Below are 18,191 nucleotides of genomic sequence, written 5' to 3'. Positions count from 1 at the left end.
AGACAGCTGCTACGGGCTGCTTCCTGGTGTGTACTCACCTAGTTGTGCTTGCGGGGGTTGAGCTGTGGCTCTTTGGTCCCGCCTCTCAACTGTCAATCAACTGGTGTACAGGTTCCTGAGCCTATTGGGCTCTATCATATCTACATTATAAACTGTGTATGGAGTCAGCCTCCACCACATCACTGCCTAATACATTCCACCTGTTAACTACTCCCACACTGAACAAGGTCTTTCTAACGTCCCTGTGGCTCATGTGGGTACTCAGTCTCCACCTGTGTCCCCGTAATCTGTCGACATCTCGTAAATCTGTCATAATCTGTAATCGGTGTCGACGACCGGGCCGCGGGGTCGCTAAGCCCCGAAATCACCTCAAGATAGACCAGGACTCAACTTCAAGAAACTGGGCCCCAAGAATGACAATCGACATCTTGAGGTTATCTTGAGATGATTTCGGGGCTTTAGTGTCCCCGCGGCCCGGTTCTCGACCAGGCCTCCACCCCTAGGAAGCAGCCCGTGACAGCTGACTAACTCCCAGGTACCTATTTTACTGCTAGGTAACAGGGGCATTCAGGGTGAAAGAAACTTTGCCCATTTGTTTCTGCCTCGTGCGGGAATCGAACCCGCGCCACAGAATTACGAGTCCTGCGCGCTCTCCACCAGGCTACGAGGCCCCTTTACATACGACAATCATCTTGAGGAATCACTTCCAGTGGAGCGAGTAACGATGTAATTGCCTCCAGATGGTTGACCATGTAACTATCCACCTGTCCCAGGAGAGCCAGCGGCTTGTCATCCGTCCAGGCGACCACCTGCATGGTGAGGACAGTGGCGAGGCTCCGGTACCACTGATGGAGCTGCCACAGGTCGGGTCTCTCAACATCTTGCCACACACAACAGCTCCGTTGATCACACTTGCGAGAGCTGGAGCATAACAGCCGAGGCCTGTTATGTGCGGTGACGCCAACAGTTGTGGTAACAACCTGGGGCCAGATTCACGAAGCTGTTACGCAAGTACTTAGGAACCTGGGGCCAGATTCACGAAGCCGTTACACAAGCACTTACGAACCTGGGGCCAGATTCACGAAGCCGTTACACAAGCACTTACGAACCTGGGACCAGATTCACGAAGCTGTTACACAAGTACTTACGAACCTGGGGCCAGATTCACGAAGCTGTTACACAAGTACTTAGGAACCTGGAGCCAGATTCACGAAGCTGTTACACAAGCACTTACGAACCTGGGGCCAGATTCACGAAGCCGTTACACGAGCACTTACGAACCTGGGGGCGAGATTCACGAAGCAGTTACGCAAGCACCTACTAACCTGGGGCCAGATTCACGAAGCAGTTACGCAAGCACTTACGAACGTGTACATCTTTCCTCGACCTTTGACGGCTTTGGTTACATTTATTAAACAGTTTACAAGCAGTAAAACTTGCCAATCAACTGTTGTTATTGTTATAAACAGCCTCCTGGTGCTTCCGAGCTCATTAACTGTTTAATAATTGTAAACAAAGCCGCCAAAGATTGAGAAAAGATGGACAGGTTCGTAAGTGCTTGCGTAACTGCTTGGTGAATTTGGCCCCAGGTTCGTAAATGCTTGCGTAACTGCTTCATGAATCCGGCCCCAGGTTCGTAAGTGCTTGCGTAGCTGCTTCGTGAACCTGGCCCCAGGTTCGTAAGTGCTTGCGTAGCTGCTTCGTGAATCTGGCCCCAGGTTCGTAAGTGCTTGCCTAACAGCTTCGTGAACCTGGCATGTCCTCTTAAAAAGAACGTCGCTTTCCGCACGTATGCGTCACATACGACCAAAAATGGTCGTACTAGAAAATAGAAGCCGCTAGCGAAAGTGTCGTACTGTCCCGTTTTCTGTTGGGGGTCCTCTGGTAGGTTAGGAGAGACCACTGTAAACTGACCGTTTTCTGTTGGGGGTCCTCTGGCAGGTTAGGAGAGACTACTGTAAACTGACCGTTTTCTGTTGGGGGTCCTCTGGTAGGTTAGGAGAGACCACTGTAAACTGACCGTTTTCTGTTGCGGGTCCTCTGGCAGGTTAGGAGAGACTACTGTAAACTGACCGTTTTCTGTTGGGGGTCCTCTGGCAGGTTAGGAGAGACTACTGTAAACTGACCGTTTTCTGTTGCGGGTCCTCTGGCAGGTTAGGAGAGACTACTGTAAACTGACCGTTTTCTGTTGGGGGTCCTCTGGCAGGTTAGGAGAGACTACTGTAAACTGACCGTTTTCTGTTGCGGGTCCTCTGGCAGGTTAGGAGAGACTACTGTAAACTGACCGTTTTCTGTTGCGGGTCCTCTGGCAGGTTAGGAGAGACTACTGTAAACTGACCGTTTTCTGTTGCGGGTCCTCTGGCAGGTTAGGAGAGACTACTGTAAACTGACCGTTTTCTGTTGCGGGTCCTCTGGCAGGTTAGGAGAGACTACTGTAAACTGACCGTTTTCTGTTGGGGGTCCTCTGGCAGGTTAGGAGAGACTACTGTAAACTGACCGTTTTCTGTTGGGGGTCCTCTGGCAGGTTAGGAGAGACTATTGTAAACTGACCGTTTTCTGTTGCGAGTCCTCTGGCAGGTTAGGAGAGACTACTGTAAACTGACCGTTTTGTCTAACAATTATTACTTAACCTATCAACATTATAGGTTAAGTAATAATTGTCAATAAGAAGCAATAAGATGCTTATCTTAACATACTAAGAAGGTTAGGTAAGGTCGGTGTTTTCTATGAAGCTTTTCAAGGTAAACTAAAATATTCACAATCACTTACTATGTCACATATGCACTTATTAAATAAGCCAATATTGACTATAAGCAAGTGCGAGAACGGGTTGTCTGGTTAGACAAAACAGTCGTATTTTGTACGGAGTGGAGGCGGCTGGGAAGTACCAGCTCTGAGTCTTACAGCAAGGTTAGGCTTATTACTCTACCTCTACAATTTTGTCCCTGGTAATTGGCCTAGGAGTCGTTTGTCTAGTGAGAGGTAGTTCACACGCGAGGCATTATGTTGGGGGTACTGGTGGTGGTGGTGGTGTTGGGGCTACTGGTGGTGGTGGTGGTGTGTGGTAGTGACGTGTGGTGGTGTGTGGTAGTGAGTGGTGGTGGTGGTGACGTGTGGTGGTGTGTGGTAGTGAGTGGTGGTGGTGGTGACGTGTGGTGGTGTGTGGTAGTGAGTGGTGGTGGTGGTGACGAGTGGTGGTGTGTGGTAGTGAGTGGTGGTGGTGGTGACGTGTGGTGGTGGTGACGTGTGGTGGTGGTGGTGGTGTGTGGTAGTGAGTGGTGGTGGTGGTGACGTGTGGTGGTGGTGGTGGTGGTGTGTGGTAGTGAGTGGTGGTGGTGGTGGTGTGTGGTAGTGAGTGGTGGTGGTGTGTGGTAGTGAGTGGTGGTGGTGGTGACGTGTGGTGGTGGTGGTAGTGACGTGTGGTGGTGGTGGTAGTGACGTGTGGTGGTGTGTGGTAGTGAGTGGTGGTGGTGGTGACGTGTGGTGGTGGTGACGTGTGGTGGTGGTGGTGGTGTGTGGTAGTGAGTGGTGGTGGTGGTGACGTGTGGTGGTGTGTGGTAGTGAGTGGTGGTGGTGGAGACGTGTGGTGGTGGTGGTGGTGTGTGGTAGTGAGTGGTGGTGGTGACGTGTGGTGGTGGTGATGGTACTGGTGGTGGTGGTGGTGGTGTGTGGTAGTGAGTGGTGGTGGTGGCGACGTGTGGTGGTGGTGGTACTGGTGGTGGTGGTGTGTGGTAGTGAGTGGTGGTGGTGGTGACGTGTGGTGGTGGTGGTGGTGGTACTGGTGGTGGTGGTGGTGGTGTGTGGTAGTGAGTGGTGGTGGTGGTGACGTGTGGTGGTGGTGGTGGTACTGGTGGTGGTGGTGGTGGTGTGTGGTAGTGAGTGGTGGTGGTGGTGACGTGTGGTGGTGGTGGTGGTGGTACTGGTGGTGGTGGTGGTGGTGACGTGTGGTAGTGAGTGGTGGTGGTGGTGACGTGTGGTGGTGTGTGGTAGTGAGTGGTGGTGGTGGTGACGTGTGGTGGTGGTGGTGGTGGTACTGGTGGTGGTGGTGGTGGTGTGTGGTAGTGAGTGGTGGTGGTGGTGACGTGTGGTGGTGTGTGGTAGTGAGTGGTGGTGGTGGTGGTGGTGTGTGGTAGTGAGTGGTGGTGGTGGTGGTGGTGGTGGTGGTGTGTGGTAGTGAGTGGTGGTGGTGGTGGTGGTGGTGGTGGTGTGTGGTAGTGAGTGGTGGTGGTGGTGTGTGGTAGTGAGTGGTGGTGGTGGTGGTAGTGTGTGGTAGTGAGTGGTGGTGGTGGTGGTGGTGTGTGGTAGTGAGTGGTGGTGGTGGTGGTAGTGTGTGGTAGTGAGTGGTGGTGGTGGTGACGTGTGGTGGTGGTGGTGGTGTGTGGTATTGAGTGGTGGTGGTGGTGACGTGTGGTGGTGTGTGGTAGTGAGTGGTGGTGGTGGTGACGTGTGGTGGTGTGTGGTAGTGAGTGGTGGTGGTGGTGACGTGTGGTGGTGGTGGTGACGTGTGGTAGTGAGTGGTGGTGGTGTGTGGTAGTGAGTGGTGGTGGTGGTGACGTGTGGTGGTGGTGGTGACGTGTGGTGGTGGTGGTGACGTGTGGTGGTGGTGGTGACGTGTGGTGGTGGTGGTGACGTGTGGTGGTGGTGGTGACGTGGTGGTGGTGGTGGTGACGTGTGGTGGTGGTGGTGGTGACGTGTGGTGGTGGTGGTGGTGACGTGTGGTGGTGGTGGTGGTGACGTGTGGTGGTGGTGGTGACGTGTGGTGGTGGTGGTGGTGACGTGTGGTGGTGGTGGTGACGTGTGGTGGTGGTGGTGACGTGTGGTGGTGGTGGTGACGTGTGGTGGTGGTGGTGGTGAGTGGTGGTGGTGGTGACGTGTGGTGGTGGTGGTGACGTGTGGTGGTGGTGGTAGTGAGTGGTGGTGGTGGTGACGTGTGGTGGTGTGTGGTAGTGAGTGGTGGTGGTGGTGACGTGTGGTGGTGTGTGGTAGTGAGTGGTGGTGGTGACGTGTGGTGGTGTGTGGTAGTGAGTGGTGGTGGTGGTGACGTGTGGTGGTGGTGGTGACGTGTGGTGGTGGTGGTGACGTGTGGTGGTGGTGGTGACGTGTGGTGGTGGTGGTGGTGACGTGTGGTGGTGGTGACGTGTGGTGGTGGTGGTGGTGACGTGTGGTGGTGGTGGTGACGTGTGGTGGTGGTGGTGACGTGTGGTGGTGGTGGTGACGTGTGGTGGTGGTGGTGACGTGTGGTGGTGACGTGTGGTGGTGGTGGTGACGTGTGGTGGTGGTGAGTGGTGGTGGTGGTGACGTGTGGTGGTGGTGGTGGTGGTGACGTGTGGTGGTGGTGGTGACGTGTGGTGGTGGTAGTGAGTGGTGGTGGTGGTGACGTGTGGTGGTGTGTGGTAGTGAGTGGTGGTGGTGGTGACGTGTGGTGGTGTGTGGTAGTGAGTGGTGGTGGTGGTGACGTGTGGTGGTGTGTGGTAGTGAGTGGTGGTGGTGGTGACGTGTGGTGGTGGTGGTGACGTGTGGTGGTGGTGGTGACGTGTGGTGGTGGTGGTGACGTGTGGTGGTGGTGGTGACGTGTGGTGGTGGTGGTGACGTGTGGTGGTGGTGGTGACGTGTGGTGGTGGTGGTGACGTGTGGTAGTGGTGGTGACGTGTGGTGGTGGTGGTGACGTGTGGTGGTGGTGGTGACGTGTGGTGGTGGTGGTGACGTGTGGTGGTGGTGGTGACGTGTGGTGGTGGTGGTGACGTGTGGTGGTGGTGGTGGTGACGTGTGGTGGTGGTGGTGGTGACGTGTGGTGGTGGTGGTGGTGAGTGGTGGTGGTGGTGACGTGTGGTGGTGGTGAGTGGTGGTGGTGGTGACGTGTGGTAGTGGTGGTGACGTGTGGTGGTGACGTGTGGTGGTGGTGGTGACGTGTGGTGGTGGTGGTGACGTGTGGTGGTGGTGGTGACGTGTGGTGGTGGTGGTGACGTGTGGTAGTGGTGGTGGTGACGTGTGGTGGTGGTGAGTGGTGGTGGTGGTGACGTGTGGTGGTGGTGGTGGTGAGTGGTGGTGACGTGTGGTGGTGGTGGTGACGTGTGGTGGTGGTGGTGACGTGTGGTGGTGGTGACGTGTGGTGGTGGTGGTGGTGAGTGGTGGTGGTGGTGACGTGTGGTGGTGGTGGTGACGTGTGGTGGTGGTGACGTGTGGTGGTGGTGGTGGTGAGTGGTGGTGGTGGTGACGTGTGGTGGTGGTGGTGGTGGTGACGTGTGGTGGTGGTGGTGGTGAGTGGTGGTGGTGGTGACGTGTGGTGGTGGTGACGTGTGGTGGTGGTGGTGACGTGTGGTGGTGGTGGTGACGTGTGGTGGTGGTGGTGACGTGTGGTGGTGGTGACGTGTGGTGGTGGTGGTGACGTGTGGTGGTGGTGGTGACGTGTGGTGGTGGTGGTGACGTGTGGTGGTGGTGGTGACGTGTGGTGGTGGTGGTGACGTGTGGTGGTGGTGGTGACGTGTGGTGGTGGTGGTGACGTGTGGTGGTGGTGGTGACGTGTGGTGGTGGTGGTGACGTGTGGTGGTGGTGGTGGTAGTGAGTGGTGGTGGTGACGTGTGGTAGTGGTGGTGGTGACGTGTGGTGGTGGTGGTGGTGAGTGGTGGTGGTGGTGACGTGTGGTGGTGGTGGTGGTGAGTGGTGGTGGTGGTGACGTGTGGTGGTGGTGGTGGTGAGTGGTGGTGGTGGTGACGTGTGGTGGTGGTGGTAGTGAGTGGTGGTGGTGGTGACGTGTGGTGGTGGTGGTAGTGAGTGGTGGTGGTGGTGACGTGTGGTGGTGGTGGTAGTGAGTGGTGGTGGTGGTGACGTGTGGTGGTGGTGGTGACGTGTGGTGGTGGTGGTAGTGAGTGGTGGTGGTGGTGACGTGTGGTGGTGGTGGTAGTGAGTGGTGGTGGTGGTGACGTGTGGTGGTGGTGGTAGTGAGTGGTGGTGGTGGTGACGTGTGGTGGTGGTGGTAGTGAGTGGTGGTGGTGGTGACGTGTGGTGGTGGTGGTAGTGAGTGGTGGTGGTGGTGACGTGTGGTGGTGGTGGTAGTGAGTGGTGGTGGTGGTGACGTGTGGTGGTGGTGGTAGTGAGTGGTGGTGGTGGTGACGTGTGGTGGTGATGGTAGTGAGTGGTGGTGGTGGTGACGTGTGGTGGTGGTGGTAGTGAGTGGTGGTGGTGGTGACGTGTGGTGGTGGTGGTAGTGAGTGGTGGTGGTGGTGACGTGTGGTGGTGGTGGTAGTGAGTGGTGGTGGTGGTGACGTGTGGTGGTGGTGGTGGTGACGTGTGGTGGTGGTGACGTGTGGTGGTGACGTGTGGTGGTGGTGACGTGTGGTGGTGGTGGTGACGTGTGGTGGTGGTGACGTGTGGTGGTGGTGGTGACGTGTGGTGGTGGTGACGTGTGGTGGTGGTGGTGACGTGTGGTGGTGGTGGTGACGTGTGGTGGTGGTGACGTGTGGTGGTGGTGGTGACGTGTGGTGGTGGTGACGTGTGGTGGTGGTGGTGACGTGTGGTGGTGGTGACGTGTGGTGGTGGTGGTGACGTGTGGTGGTGGTGGTGACGTGTGGTGGTGGTGACGTGTGGTGGTGGTGGTGACGTGTGGTGGTGGTGACGTGTGGTGGTGGTGGTGACGTGTGGTGGTGGTGGTGACGTGTGGTGGTGGTGACGTGTGGTGGTGGTGGTGACGTGTGGTGGTGGTGACGTGTGGTGGTGGTGGTGACGTGTGGTGGTGGTGACGTGTGGTGGTGGTGGTGACGTGTGGTGGTGGTGACGTGTGGTGGTGGTGGTGACGTGTGGTGGTGGTGGTGACGTGTGGTGGTGGTGACGTGTGGTGGTGGTGGTGACGTGTGGTGGTGGTGACGTGTGGTGGTGGTGACGTGTGGTGGTGGTGGTGACGTGTGGTGGTGGTGACGTGTGGTGGTGGTGTTTTATTATTATTATTATTATTATTTTCTACCACAGACGTGGCCACACATTTACAATGCTAACCAGCATATATACATTTTCTTCTGTCCTCCATGGACAGGGTTAGAGAAGTGTTAAACATATAGTTCAGGGGTTTATTGAACACTCAACCACAGAAGGTGTTCGGTGCTTTTAAAATGCTAAGCTAACCTACATACGTAAATACATAGATACACAGATTTACGTATGCCCTACATAAAGTGTTTGATGTGTCTTTTACATAGTGTCATTAATGTACATTCACAAAGGTGAAATGTAATTCTGATCAGCTTCCATATATACTTTATACCCATACATATACATACATATATACACACATGCATTCACATACATCTGTCTCATTTACACTGACAGGGTGAGATAGCTGATAAAGAAACTAGTGTGCAATTAAGCACTTAATCACTGAAGGTGATGAAGGTGCTTTTACAAGCTCAGGTTATATAGTTACATCATATATATACATTGTATAAATGATATATTACATGGCCAATCTTGGATACAAGTCCAATATATCATCAAGTGTTCCAGTACTCATATAGTAATTACAGAGTTCAGCATACCTTAGCCCAGGAGGGCGAAAGTCAGTCAGTATGGGACATTCTACATATAATGTTCAAGAGAGTGCATGTTTTCTCTTTCACAAAGTTGACACACCTGGTGTACTGGACACTTTCACAAAGTTGACACACCTGGTGTACTGGACACTTTCACAAAGTTGACACACCTGGTGTACTGGACACTTTCACAAAGTTGACACATTGTGTACTCGACATTTGGGTTTAGAGAAAGCTGCCAGATACGTCTATATCCCAGGCGTATTCTGGCCACTATAACATCACATCGCCGGGTTCTTGTTCTATTAGTCCTGTATGTGAATGTCTCCGCACCATATCTATCATAATATTTAATGCTACAACTTTCAGGTCTTTGAGAGTTTGTTAGGAGTGTGGTGGTTGTGGTGACGTGTGGTAGTGGTGGTGGTTGTGGTGGTAGTGAGTGGTGGTGGTGGTAGTAGTGGTGGTGGTGGTGACGTGTGGTGGTGGTAGTGAGTGGTGGTGGTGGTAGTAGTGGTGGTGGTGGTGGTGGTAGTGAGTGGTGGTGGTGGTAGTAGTGGTGGTGGTGGTGACGTGTGGTGGTTGTGGTGGTAGTGAGTGGTGGTGGTGGTAGTAGTGGTGGTGGTGGTGACGTGTGGTGGTGGTTGTGGTGGTAGTGAGTGGTGGTGGTGGTAGTAGTGGTGGTGGTGGTGACGTGTGGTAGTGGTGGTGGTGGTGGTGACGTGTGGTAGTGGTGGTGACGTGTGGTAGTGGTGGTGGTGGTGACGTGTGGTAGTGGTGGTGGTGGTGGTGACGTGTGGTAGTGGTGGTGGTGACGTGTGGTAGTGGTGGTGGTGACGTGTGGTGGTGGTGGTGGTTGTGGTGGTAGTGAGTGGTGGTGGTGGTAGTAGTGGTGGTGGTGACGTGTGGTAGTGGTGGTGGTGGTGACGTGTGGTAGTGGTGGTGGTGGTGGTGACGTGTGGTGGTGGTGGTGGTGGTGGTGACGTGTGGTAGTGGTGGTGGTGGTGACGTGTGGTAGTGGTGGTGGTGGTGGTAGTGGTGGTGGTGGTGGTGGTGGTGACGTGTGGTAGTGGTGGTGGTGGTGACGTGTGGTAGTGGTGGTGGTGGTGACGTGTGGTAGTGGTGGTGGTGGTGACGTGTGGTAGTGGTGGTGGTGGTGACGTGTGGTAGTGGTGGTGGTGGTGACGTGTGGTAGTGGTGGTGGTGGTGACGTGTGGTAGTGGTGGTGGTGGTGACGTGTGGTAGTGGTGGTGGTGGTGACGTGTGGTAGTGGTGGTGGTGGTGACGTGTGGTGGTGGTGGTGGTGACGTGTGGTAGTGGTGGTGGTGGTGACGTGTGGTAGTGGTGGTGGTGATGGTGGTAGTGGTGGTGACGTGTGGTGGTGACGTGTGGTGGTGGTGGTGGTGGTGACATGTGGTAGTGAGTGGTGGTGGTGGTGACGTGTGGTGGTGGTGGTGGTGATGGTGGTGGTGACGTGTGGTGGTGGTGGTTGTGGTGACGTGTGGTAGTGGTGGTGGTGGTGGTGACGTGTGGTGGTGGTGGTTGTGGTGACGTGTGGTAGTGGTGGTGGTGACGTGTGGTGGTGGTGGTGGTGACGTGTGGTAGTGGTGGTGGTGGTGGTGGTGGTGGTGACGTGTGGTGGTGGTGGTGACGTGTGGCAGTGAGTGGTGGTGGTGGTGGTGACGTGTGGTAGTGGTGGTGGTGGTGGTGACGTGTGGTGGTGGTGGTGACGTGTGGTAGTGGTGGTGGTGGTGGTGGTGACGTGTGGTAGTGGTGGTGGTGGTGGTGGTGGTAGTGGTGGTGGTGGTGGTGGTGGTGACGTGTGGTAGTGGTGGTGGTGGTGACGTGTGGTAGTGGTGGTGACGTGTGGTAGTGGTGGTGGTGGTGACGTGTGTTGGTGGTGGTGACGTGTGGTGGTGGTGGTGACGTGTGGTAGTGGTGGTGGTGATGGTGGTGGTGGTGACATGTGGTAGTGAGTGGTGGTGGTGGTGGTGACGTGTGGTAGTGGTGGTGGTGATGGTGGTGGTGACGTGTGGTGGTGGTGGTTGTGGTGACGTGTGGTAGTGGTGGTGGTGGTGGTGACGTGTGGTGGTGACGTGTGGTAGTGGTGGTGGTGGTGGTGACGTGTGGTGGTGACGTGTGGTAGTGGTGGTGGTGGTGGTGACGTGTGGTGGTGGTGGTGGTGGTGGTGGTGACGTGTAGTAGTGAGTGGTGGTGGTGGTGGTGGTGGTGACGTGTGGTAGTGGTGGTGGTGGTGGTGACGTGTGGTAGTGGTGGTGGTGGTGGTGGTGACGTGTGGTAGTGGTGGTGGTGGTGGTGACGTGTGGTGGTGGTGGTGGTGACGTGTGGTAGTAGTGGTGGTGGTGGTGGTGACGTGTGGTGGTGGTGACGTGTGGTGGTGGTGGTGGTGGTGACGTGTGGTAGTGAGTGGTGGTGGTGGTGACGTGTGGTGGTGGTGGTGACGTGTGGTGGTGGTGGTGACGTGTGGTAGTGGTGGTGGTGACGTGTGGTAGTGGTGGTGGTGGTGGTGGTTGGTGGTGACGTGTGGTAGTGGTGGTGGTGGTGGTGACGTGTGGTAGTGGTGGTGGTGGTGGTGACGTGTGGTGGTGGTGGTGGTGGTGGTGACGTGTGGTGGTGGTAGTGGTGGTGGTGACGTGTGGTGGTGGTGGTGACGTGTGGTGGTGGTGGTGACGTGTGGTAGTGGTGGTGGTGACGTGTGGTAGTGGTGGTGGTGGTGGTTGGTGGTGACGTGTGGTACTGGTGGTGGTGACGTGTGGTAGTGGTGGTGGTGGTGGTTGGTGGTGACGTGTGGTAGTGAGTGGTGGTGGTGGTGACGTGTGGTGGTGGTGGTGGTGACGTGTGGTAGTGGTGGTGGTGGTGACGTGTGGTAGTGGTGGTGGTGGTGACGTGTGGTAGTGGTGGTGGTGACGTGGTGGTGGTGGTGACGTGTGGTAGTGGTGGTGGTGGTGACGTGTGGTAGTGGTGGTGGTGGTGACGTGTGGTAGTGGTGGTGGTGACGTGTGGTAGTGGTGGTGGTGACGTGTGGTAGTGGTGGTGGTGACGTGTGGTAGTGAGTGGTGGTGGTGGTGACGTGTGGTAGTGAGTGGTGGTGGTGGTGACGTGTGGTAGTGGTGGTGGTTAGTGGTGACGTGTGGTAGTGAGTGGTGGTGGTGACGTGTGGTAGTGGTGGTGGTGGTGGTGACGTGTGGTGGTGGTGGTGGTGACGTGTGGTAGTGAGTGGTGGTGGTGGTGACGTGTGGTGGTGGTGGTGGTGACGTGTGGTGGTGGTAGTGGTGGTGGTAACGTGTGGTGGTAGTAGTGGTGGTGGTGGTGGTGACGTGTGGTGGTGGTGACGTGTGGTGGTGGTGGTGGTGGTGACGTGTGGTGGTGGTGGTGACGTGTGGTGGTAGTGGTGACGTGTGGTGGTGACGTGTGGTGGTGGTGGTGACGTGTGGTGGTGGTGGTGGTGGTGGTAACGTGTGGTGGTAGTGGTGACGTGGTGGTGGTGACGTGTGGTGGTGGTGGTGACGTGTGGTGGTAGTAGTAGTGGTGGTGGTGGTGGTGGTGGTGACGTGTGGTGGTAGTAGTAGTAGTGGTGGTGGTGGTGGTGGTGGTGGTGGTGACGTGTGGTGGTGGTAGTGGTGATAGTGGTGGTGGTGGTGGTGACGTGTGGTGGTGGTGGTGGTGACGTGTGGTAGTGGTGGTGGTGGTGACGTGTGGTGGTGGTGGTGACGTGTGGTAGTGGTGGTGGTGGTGGTGACGTGTGGTGGTGACGTGTGGTAGTGGTGGTGGTGGTGGTGACGTGTGGTGGTGGTGGTGGTGACGTGTGGTAGTGGTGGTGGTGGTGACGTGTGGTGGTGGTGGTGACGGTGACGTGTGGTGGTGGTGGTGACGTGTGGTGGTGGTAGTGGTGGTAGTGGTGGTGGTGGTGGTGACGTGTGGTAGTGGTGGTGACGTGTGGTAGTGGTGGTGGTGGTGGTGACGTGTGGTAGTGGTGGTGGTGGTGACGTGTGGTGGTGGTGATGGTGACGTGTGGTAGTGGTGGTGGTGGTGACGTGTGGTAGTGGTGGTGGTGGTGACGTGTGGTAGTGGTGGTGATGGTGACGTGTGGTAGTGGTGGTGGTGGTGACGTGTGGTAGTGGTGGTGGTGGTGACGTGTGGTAGTGGTGGTGGTGGTGACGTGTGGTAGTGGTGGTGGTGGTGACGTGTGGTAGTGGTGGTGACGTGTGGTAGTGGTGGTGATGTGTGGTAGTGGTGGTGGTGGTGGTGGTGACGTGTGGTAGTGGTGGTGGTGGTGGTGGTGACGTGTGGTAGTGGTGGTGACGTGTGGTAGTGGTGGTGGTGGTGGTGACGTGTGGTAGTGGTGGTGGTGGTGACGTGTGGTAGTGGTGGTGGTGACGTGTGGTAGTGGTGGTGATGTGTGGTAGTGGTGGTGACATGTGGTAGTGGTGGTGATGTGTGGTAGTGGTGGTGGTGACGTGTGGTAGTGGTGGTGACGTGTGGTAGTGGTGGTGACGTGTGGTGGTGACGTGTGGTGGTGGTGGTGTTAGCGTGGGCGTGGCAGCTACGCGCGCACGCACACATCCTCCCTGGAGTAGACACACGCACCCCCCGGGGTGGTGGTGGTGGTGGTGGTAGAGGGGAGAGTGGCGGAGCAGCAGCAGGCGAGGCAGGAGGAGGAGGAGCAGTAAGCACATGGCAGGCACTGGTGGCGGTGGTGGGTGGCAGCCAGTGCTCAGCTCCGCCTCAGATGTGGTTCACCAGCAACTGCTCCTGCTCCGGCCTCCTCGCCATGCTCGTACTAAGGTAAACACACGCTTCTCTATGGTGCTCTAAACCCCTACTGGCTGGCTCCCTCCTGCTCCTTAGTGTTCCACCACCCTGGTGTGTAGTGTTCCTGGACCCTGGTGTGTAGTGTTCCACCACCCTGGTGTGTAGTGTTCCTGGACCCTGGTGTGTAGTGTTCCACCACCCTGGTGTGTAGTGTTCCACCACCCTGGTGTGTAGTGTTCCACCACCCTGGTGTGTAGTGTTCCTGGACCCTGGTGTGTAGTGTTCCACCACCCTGGTGTGTAGTGTTACACCACCCTGGTGTGTAGTGTTCCACCACCCTGGTGTGTAGTGTTCCACCACCCTGGTGTGTAGTGTTCCACCACCCGGGTGTGTAGTGTTCCACCACCCTGGTGTGTAGTGTTCCACCACCCTGGTGTGTAGTGTTCCACCACCCTGGTGTGTAGTGTTCCTGGACCCTGGTGTGTAGTGTTCCTGGACCCTGGTGTGTAGTGTTCCTGGACCCTGGTGTGTAGTGTTCCTGGACCCTGGTGTGTAGTGTTCCTGGACCCTGGTGTGTAGTGTTCCTGGACCCTGGTGTGTAGTGTTCCTGGACCCTGGTGTGTAGTGTTCCTGGACCCTGGTGTGTAGTGTTCCTGGACCCTGGTGTGTAGTGTTCCTGGACCCTGGTGTGTAGTGTTCCTGGACCATGGTGTGTAGTGTTCCTGGACCCTGGTGTGTAGTGTTCCTGGACCATGGTGTGTAGTGTTCCTGGACCCTGGTGTGTAGTGTTCCTGGACCATGGTGTGTAGTGTTCCTGGACCCTGGTGTGTAGTGTTCCTGGACCCTGGTGTGTAGTGTTCCTGGACCCTGGTGTGTAGTGTTCCTGGACCCTGGTGTGTAGTGTTCCTGGACCCTGGTGTGTAGTGTTCCTGGACCCTGGTGTGTAGTGTTCCTGGACCCTGGTGTGTAGTGTTCCTGGACCCTGGTGTGTAGTGTTCCACCACCCTGGTGTGTAGTGTTCCACCACCCTGGTGTGTAGTGTTCCACCACCCTGGTGTGTAGTGTTCCACCACCCTGGTGTGTAGTGTTCCACCACCCTGGTGTGTAGTGTTCCACCACCCTGGTGTGTAGTGTTCCACCACCCTGGTGTGTAGTGTTCCACCACCCTGGTGTGTAGTGTTCCACCACCCTGGTGTGTAGTGTTCCACCACCCTGGTGTGTAGTGTTCCACCACCCTGGTGTGTAGTGTTCCACCACCCTGGTGTGTAGTGTTCCTGGACCCTGGTGTGTAGTGTTCCACCACCCTGGTGTGTAGTGTTCCTGGACCCTGGTGTGTAGTGTTCCACCACCCTGGTGTGTAGTGTTCCTGGACCCTGGTGTGTAGTGTTCCACCACCCTGGTGTGTAGTGTTCCTGGACCCTGGTGTGTAGTGTTCCACCACCCTGGTGTGTAGTGTTCCACCACCCTGGTGTGTAGTGTTCCACCACCCTGGTGTGTAGTGTTCCACCACCCTGGTGTGTAGTGTTCCTGGACCCTGGTGTGTAGTGTTCCTGGACCATGGTGTGTAGTGTTCCTGGACCCTGGTGTGTAGTGTTCCTGGACCATGGTGTGTAGTGTTCCTGGACCCTGGTGTGTAGTGTTCCACCACCCTGGTGTGTAGTGTTCCTGGACCCTGGTGTGTAGTGTTCCTGGACCATGGTGTGTAGTGTTCCTGGACCCTGGTGTGTAGTGTTCCTGGACCATGGTGTGTAGTGTTCCTGGACCCTGGTGTGTAGTGTTCCACCACCCTGGTGTGTAGTGTTCCTGGACCCTGGTGTGTAGTGTTCCTGGACCCTGGTGTGTAGTGTTCCTGGACCCTGGTGTGTAGTGTTCCACCACCCTGGTGTGTAGTGTTCCACCACCCTGGTGTGTAGTGTTCCACCACCCTGGTGTGTAGTGTTCCTGGACCCTGGTGTGTAGTGTTCCACCACCCTGGTGTGTAGTGTTCCACCACCCTGGTGTGTAGTGTTCCACCACCCTGGTGTGTAGTGTTCCTGGACCCTGGTGTGTAGTGTTCCTCGACCCTGGTGTGTAGTGTTCCTGGACCCTGGTGTGTAGTGTTCCTGGACCCTGGTGTGTAGTGTTCCTGGACCCTGGTGTGTAGTGTTCCACCACCCTGGTGTGTAGTGTTCCTGGACCCTGGTGTGTAGTGTTCCACCACCCTGGTGTGTAGTGTTCCACCACCCTGGTGTGTAGTGTTCCTGGACCCTGGTGTGTAGTGTTCCTGGACCCTGGTGTGTAGTGTTCCTGGACCCTGGTGTGTAGTGTTCCTGGACCCTGGTGTGTAGTGTTCCACCACCCTGGTGTGTAGTGTTCCTGGACCCTGGTGTGTAGTGTTCCTGGACCCTGGTGTGTAGTGTTCCACCACCCTGGTGTGTAGTGTTCCTGGACCCTGGTGTGTAGTGTTCCACCACCCTGGTGTGTAGTGTTCCACCACCCTGGTGTGTAGTGTTCCACCACCCTGGTGTGTAGTGTTCCACCACCCTGGTGTGTAGTGTTCCACCACCCTGGTGTGTAGTGTTCCACCACCCTGGTGTGAAGTGTTCCTGGACCCTGGTGTGTAGTGTTCCTGGACCCTGGTGTGTAGTGTTCCACCACCTGGTGTGTAGTGTTTCCACCACCCTGGTGTGTAGTGTTCCACCACCCTGGTGTGTAGTGTTCCACCACCCTGGTGTGTAGTGTTCCTGGACCCTGGTGTGTAGTGTTCCTGGACCCTGGTGTGTAGTGTTCCACCACCCTGGTGTGTAGTGTTCCACCACCCTGGTGTGTAGTGTTCCACCACCCTGGTGTGTAGTGTTCCACCACCCTGGTGTGTAGTGTTCCACCACCCTGGTGTGTAGTGTTCCACCACCCTGGTGTGTAGTGTTCCACCACCCTGGTGTGTAGTGTTCCTGGACCCTGGTGTGTAGTGTTCCTGGACCCTGGTGTGTAGTGTTCCTGGACCCTGGTGTGTAGTGTTCCACCACCCTGGTGTGTAGTGTTCCTGGACCCTGGTGTGTAGTGTTCCTGGACCCTGGTGTGTAGTGTTCCACCACCCTGGTGTGTATTGTTCCTGGACCCTGGTGTGTAGTGTTCCACCACCCTGGTGTATAGTGTTCCACCACCCTGGTGTGTAGTGTTCCTGGACCCTGGTGTGTAGTGTTCCACCACCCTGGTGTGTAGTGTTCCACCACTCTGGTGTGTAGTGTTCCTGGACCCTGGTGTGTAGTGTTCCTGGACCCTGGTGTGTAGTGTTCCACCACCCTGGTGTGTAGTGTTCCACCACTCTGGTGTGTAGTGTTCCTGGACCCTGGTGTGTAGTGTTCCTGGACCCTGGTGTGTAGTGTTCCACCACCCTGGTGTGTAGTGTTCCACCACCCTGGTGTGTAGTGTTCCTGGACCCTGGTGTGTAGTGTTCCACCACCCTGGTGTGTAGTGTTCCACCACCCTGGTGTGTAGTGTTCCACCACCCTGGTGTGTAGTGTTCCTGGACCCTGGTGTGTAGTGTTCCTGGACCCTGGTGTGTAGTGTTCCACCACCCTGGTGTGTAGTGTTCCTGGACCCTGGTGTGTAGTGTTCCACCACCCTGGTGTGTAGTGTTCCACCACCCTGGTGTGTAGTGTTCCTGGACCCTGGTGTGTAGTGTTCCTGGACCCTGGTGTGTAGTGTTCCTGGACCCTGGTGTGTAGTGTTCCTGGACCCTGGTGTGTAGTGTTCCTGGACCCTGGTGTGTAGTGTTCCTGGACCCTGGTGTGTAGTGTTCCTGGACCCTGGTGTGTAGTGTTCCACCACCCTGGTGTGTAGTGTTCCTGGACCCTGGTGTGTAGTGTTCCACCACCCTGGTGTGTAGTGTTCCACCACCCTGGTGTGTAGTGTTCCACCACCCTGGTGTGTAGTGTTCCACCACCCTGGTGTGTAGTGTTCCACCACTCTGGTGTGTAGTGTTCCTGGACCCTGGTGTGTAGTGTTCCTGGACCCTGGTGTGTAGTGTTCCACCACCCTGGTGTGTAGTGTTCCACCACCCTGGTGTGTAGTGTTCCTGGACCCTGGTGTGTAGTGTTCCACCACCCTGGTGTGTAGTGTTCCACCACCCTGGTGTGTAGTGTTCCACCACCCTGGTGTGTAGTGTTCCTGGACCCTGGTGTGTAGTGTTCCACCACCCTGGTGTGTAGTGTTCCACCACCCTGGTGTGTAGTGTTCCTGGACCCTGGTGTGTAGTGTTCCTGGACCCTGGTGTGTAGTGTTCCTGGACCCTGGTGTGTAGTGTTCCACCACCCTGGTGTGTAGTGTTCCACCACCCTGGTGTGTAGTGTTCCACCACCCTGGTGTGTAGTGTTCCACCACCCTGGTGTGTAGTGTTCCACCACCCTGGTGTGTAGTGTTCCACCACCCTGGTGTGTTGTGTTCCTGGACCCTGGTGTGTAGTGTTCCTGGACCCTGGTGTGTAGTGTTCCACCACCCTGGTGTGTAGTGTTCCACCACCCTGGTGTGTAGTGTTCCTGGACCCTGGTGTGTAGTGTTCCACCACCCTGGTGTGTAGTGTTCCTGGACCCTGGTGTGTAGTGTTCCACCACCCTGGTGTGTAGTGTTCCACCACCCTGGTGTGTAGTGTTCCTGGACCCTGGTGTGTATTGTTCCTGGACCCTGGTGTGTATTGTTCCTGGACCCTGGTGTGTAGTTTCCACCACCCTGGTGTGTAGTGTTCCTGGACCCTGGTGTGTAGTGTTCCTGGACCCTGGTGTGTATTGTTCCTGGACCCTGGTGTGTAGTGTTCCACCACCCTGGTGTGTAGTGTTCCTGGACCCTGGTGTGTAGTGTTCCACCACCCTGGTGTGTAGTGTTCCACCACCCTGGTGTGTAGTGTTCCTGGACCCTGGTGTG

At 56.4% G+C, this 18,191-nt stretch overlaps 1 protein-coding gene across 8 annotated transcripts in view; it reads left to right on the top strand.

Moving 5' to 3' along the window:
• The window catches only part of ena (ENAH actin regulator enabled), a 597,539-nt gene that overhangs the window by 416,815 nt on the left and 162,533 nt on the right, over positions 1-18,191 (top strand). For 2 of the 8 annotated variants that reach the window (XM_069308828.1, XM_069308814.1), the window contains exon 1: positions 13,162-13,325. The exons of the other annotated variants lie outside the window; for them this stretch is intronic. In XM_069308828.1, coding sequence (XP_069164929.1) covers positions 13,270-13,325 — 56 coding nt within the window. In that variant the 5' untranslated portion in view covers positions 13,162-13,269. Of the gene's footprint in view, positions 1-13,161; positions 13,326-18,191 lie in introns of those variants that run through there. 8 annotated transcript variants of the gene reach the window in all.

The sequence above is a fragment of the Procambarus clarkii genome, chromosome 6 (assembly GCF_040958095.1).
Source record: "Procambarus clarkii isolate CNS0578487 chromosome 6, FALCON_Pclarkii_2.0, whole genome shotgun sequence".
Taxonomy (NCBI): domain Eukaryota; kingdom Metazoa; phylum Arthropoda; class Malacostraca; order Decapoda; family Cambaridae; genus Procambarus; species Procambarus clarkii.
The sequence above is the reverse complement of the archived record's forward strand: the minus strand, read 5'-3'. Positions and strand labels throughout refer to the sequence as shown.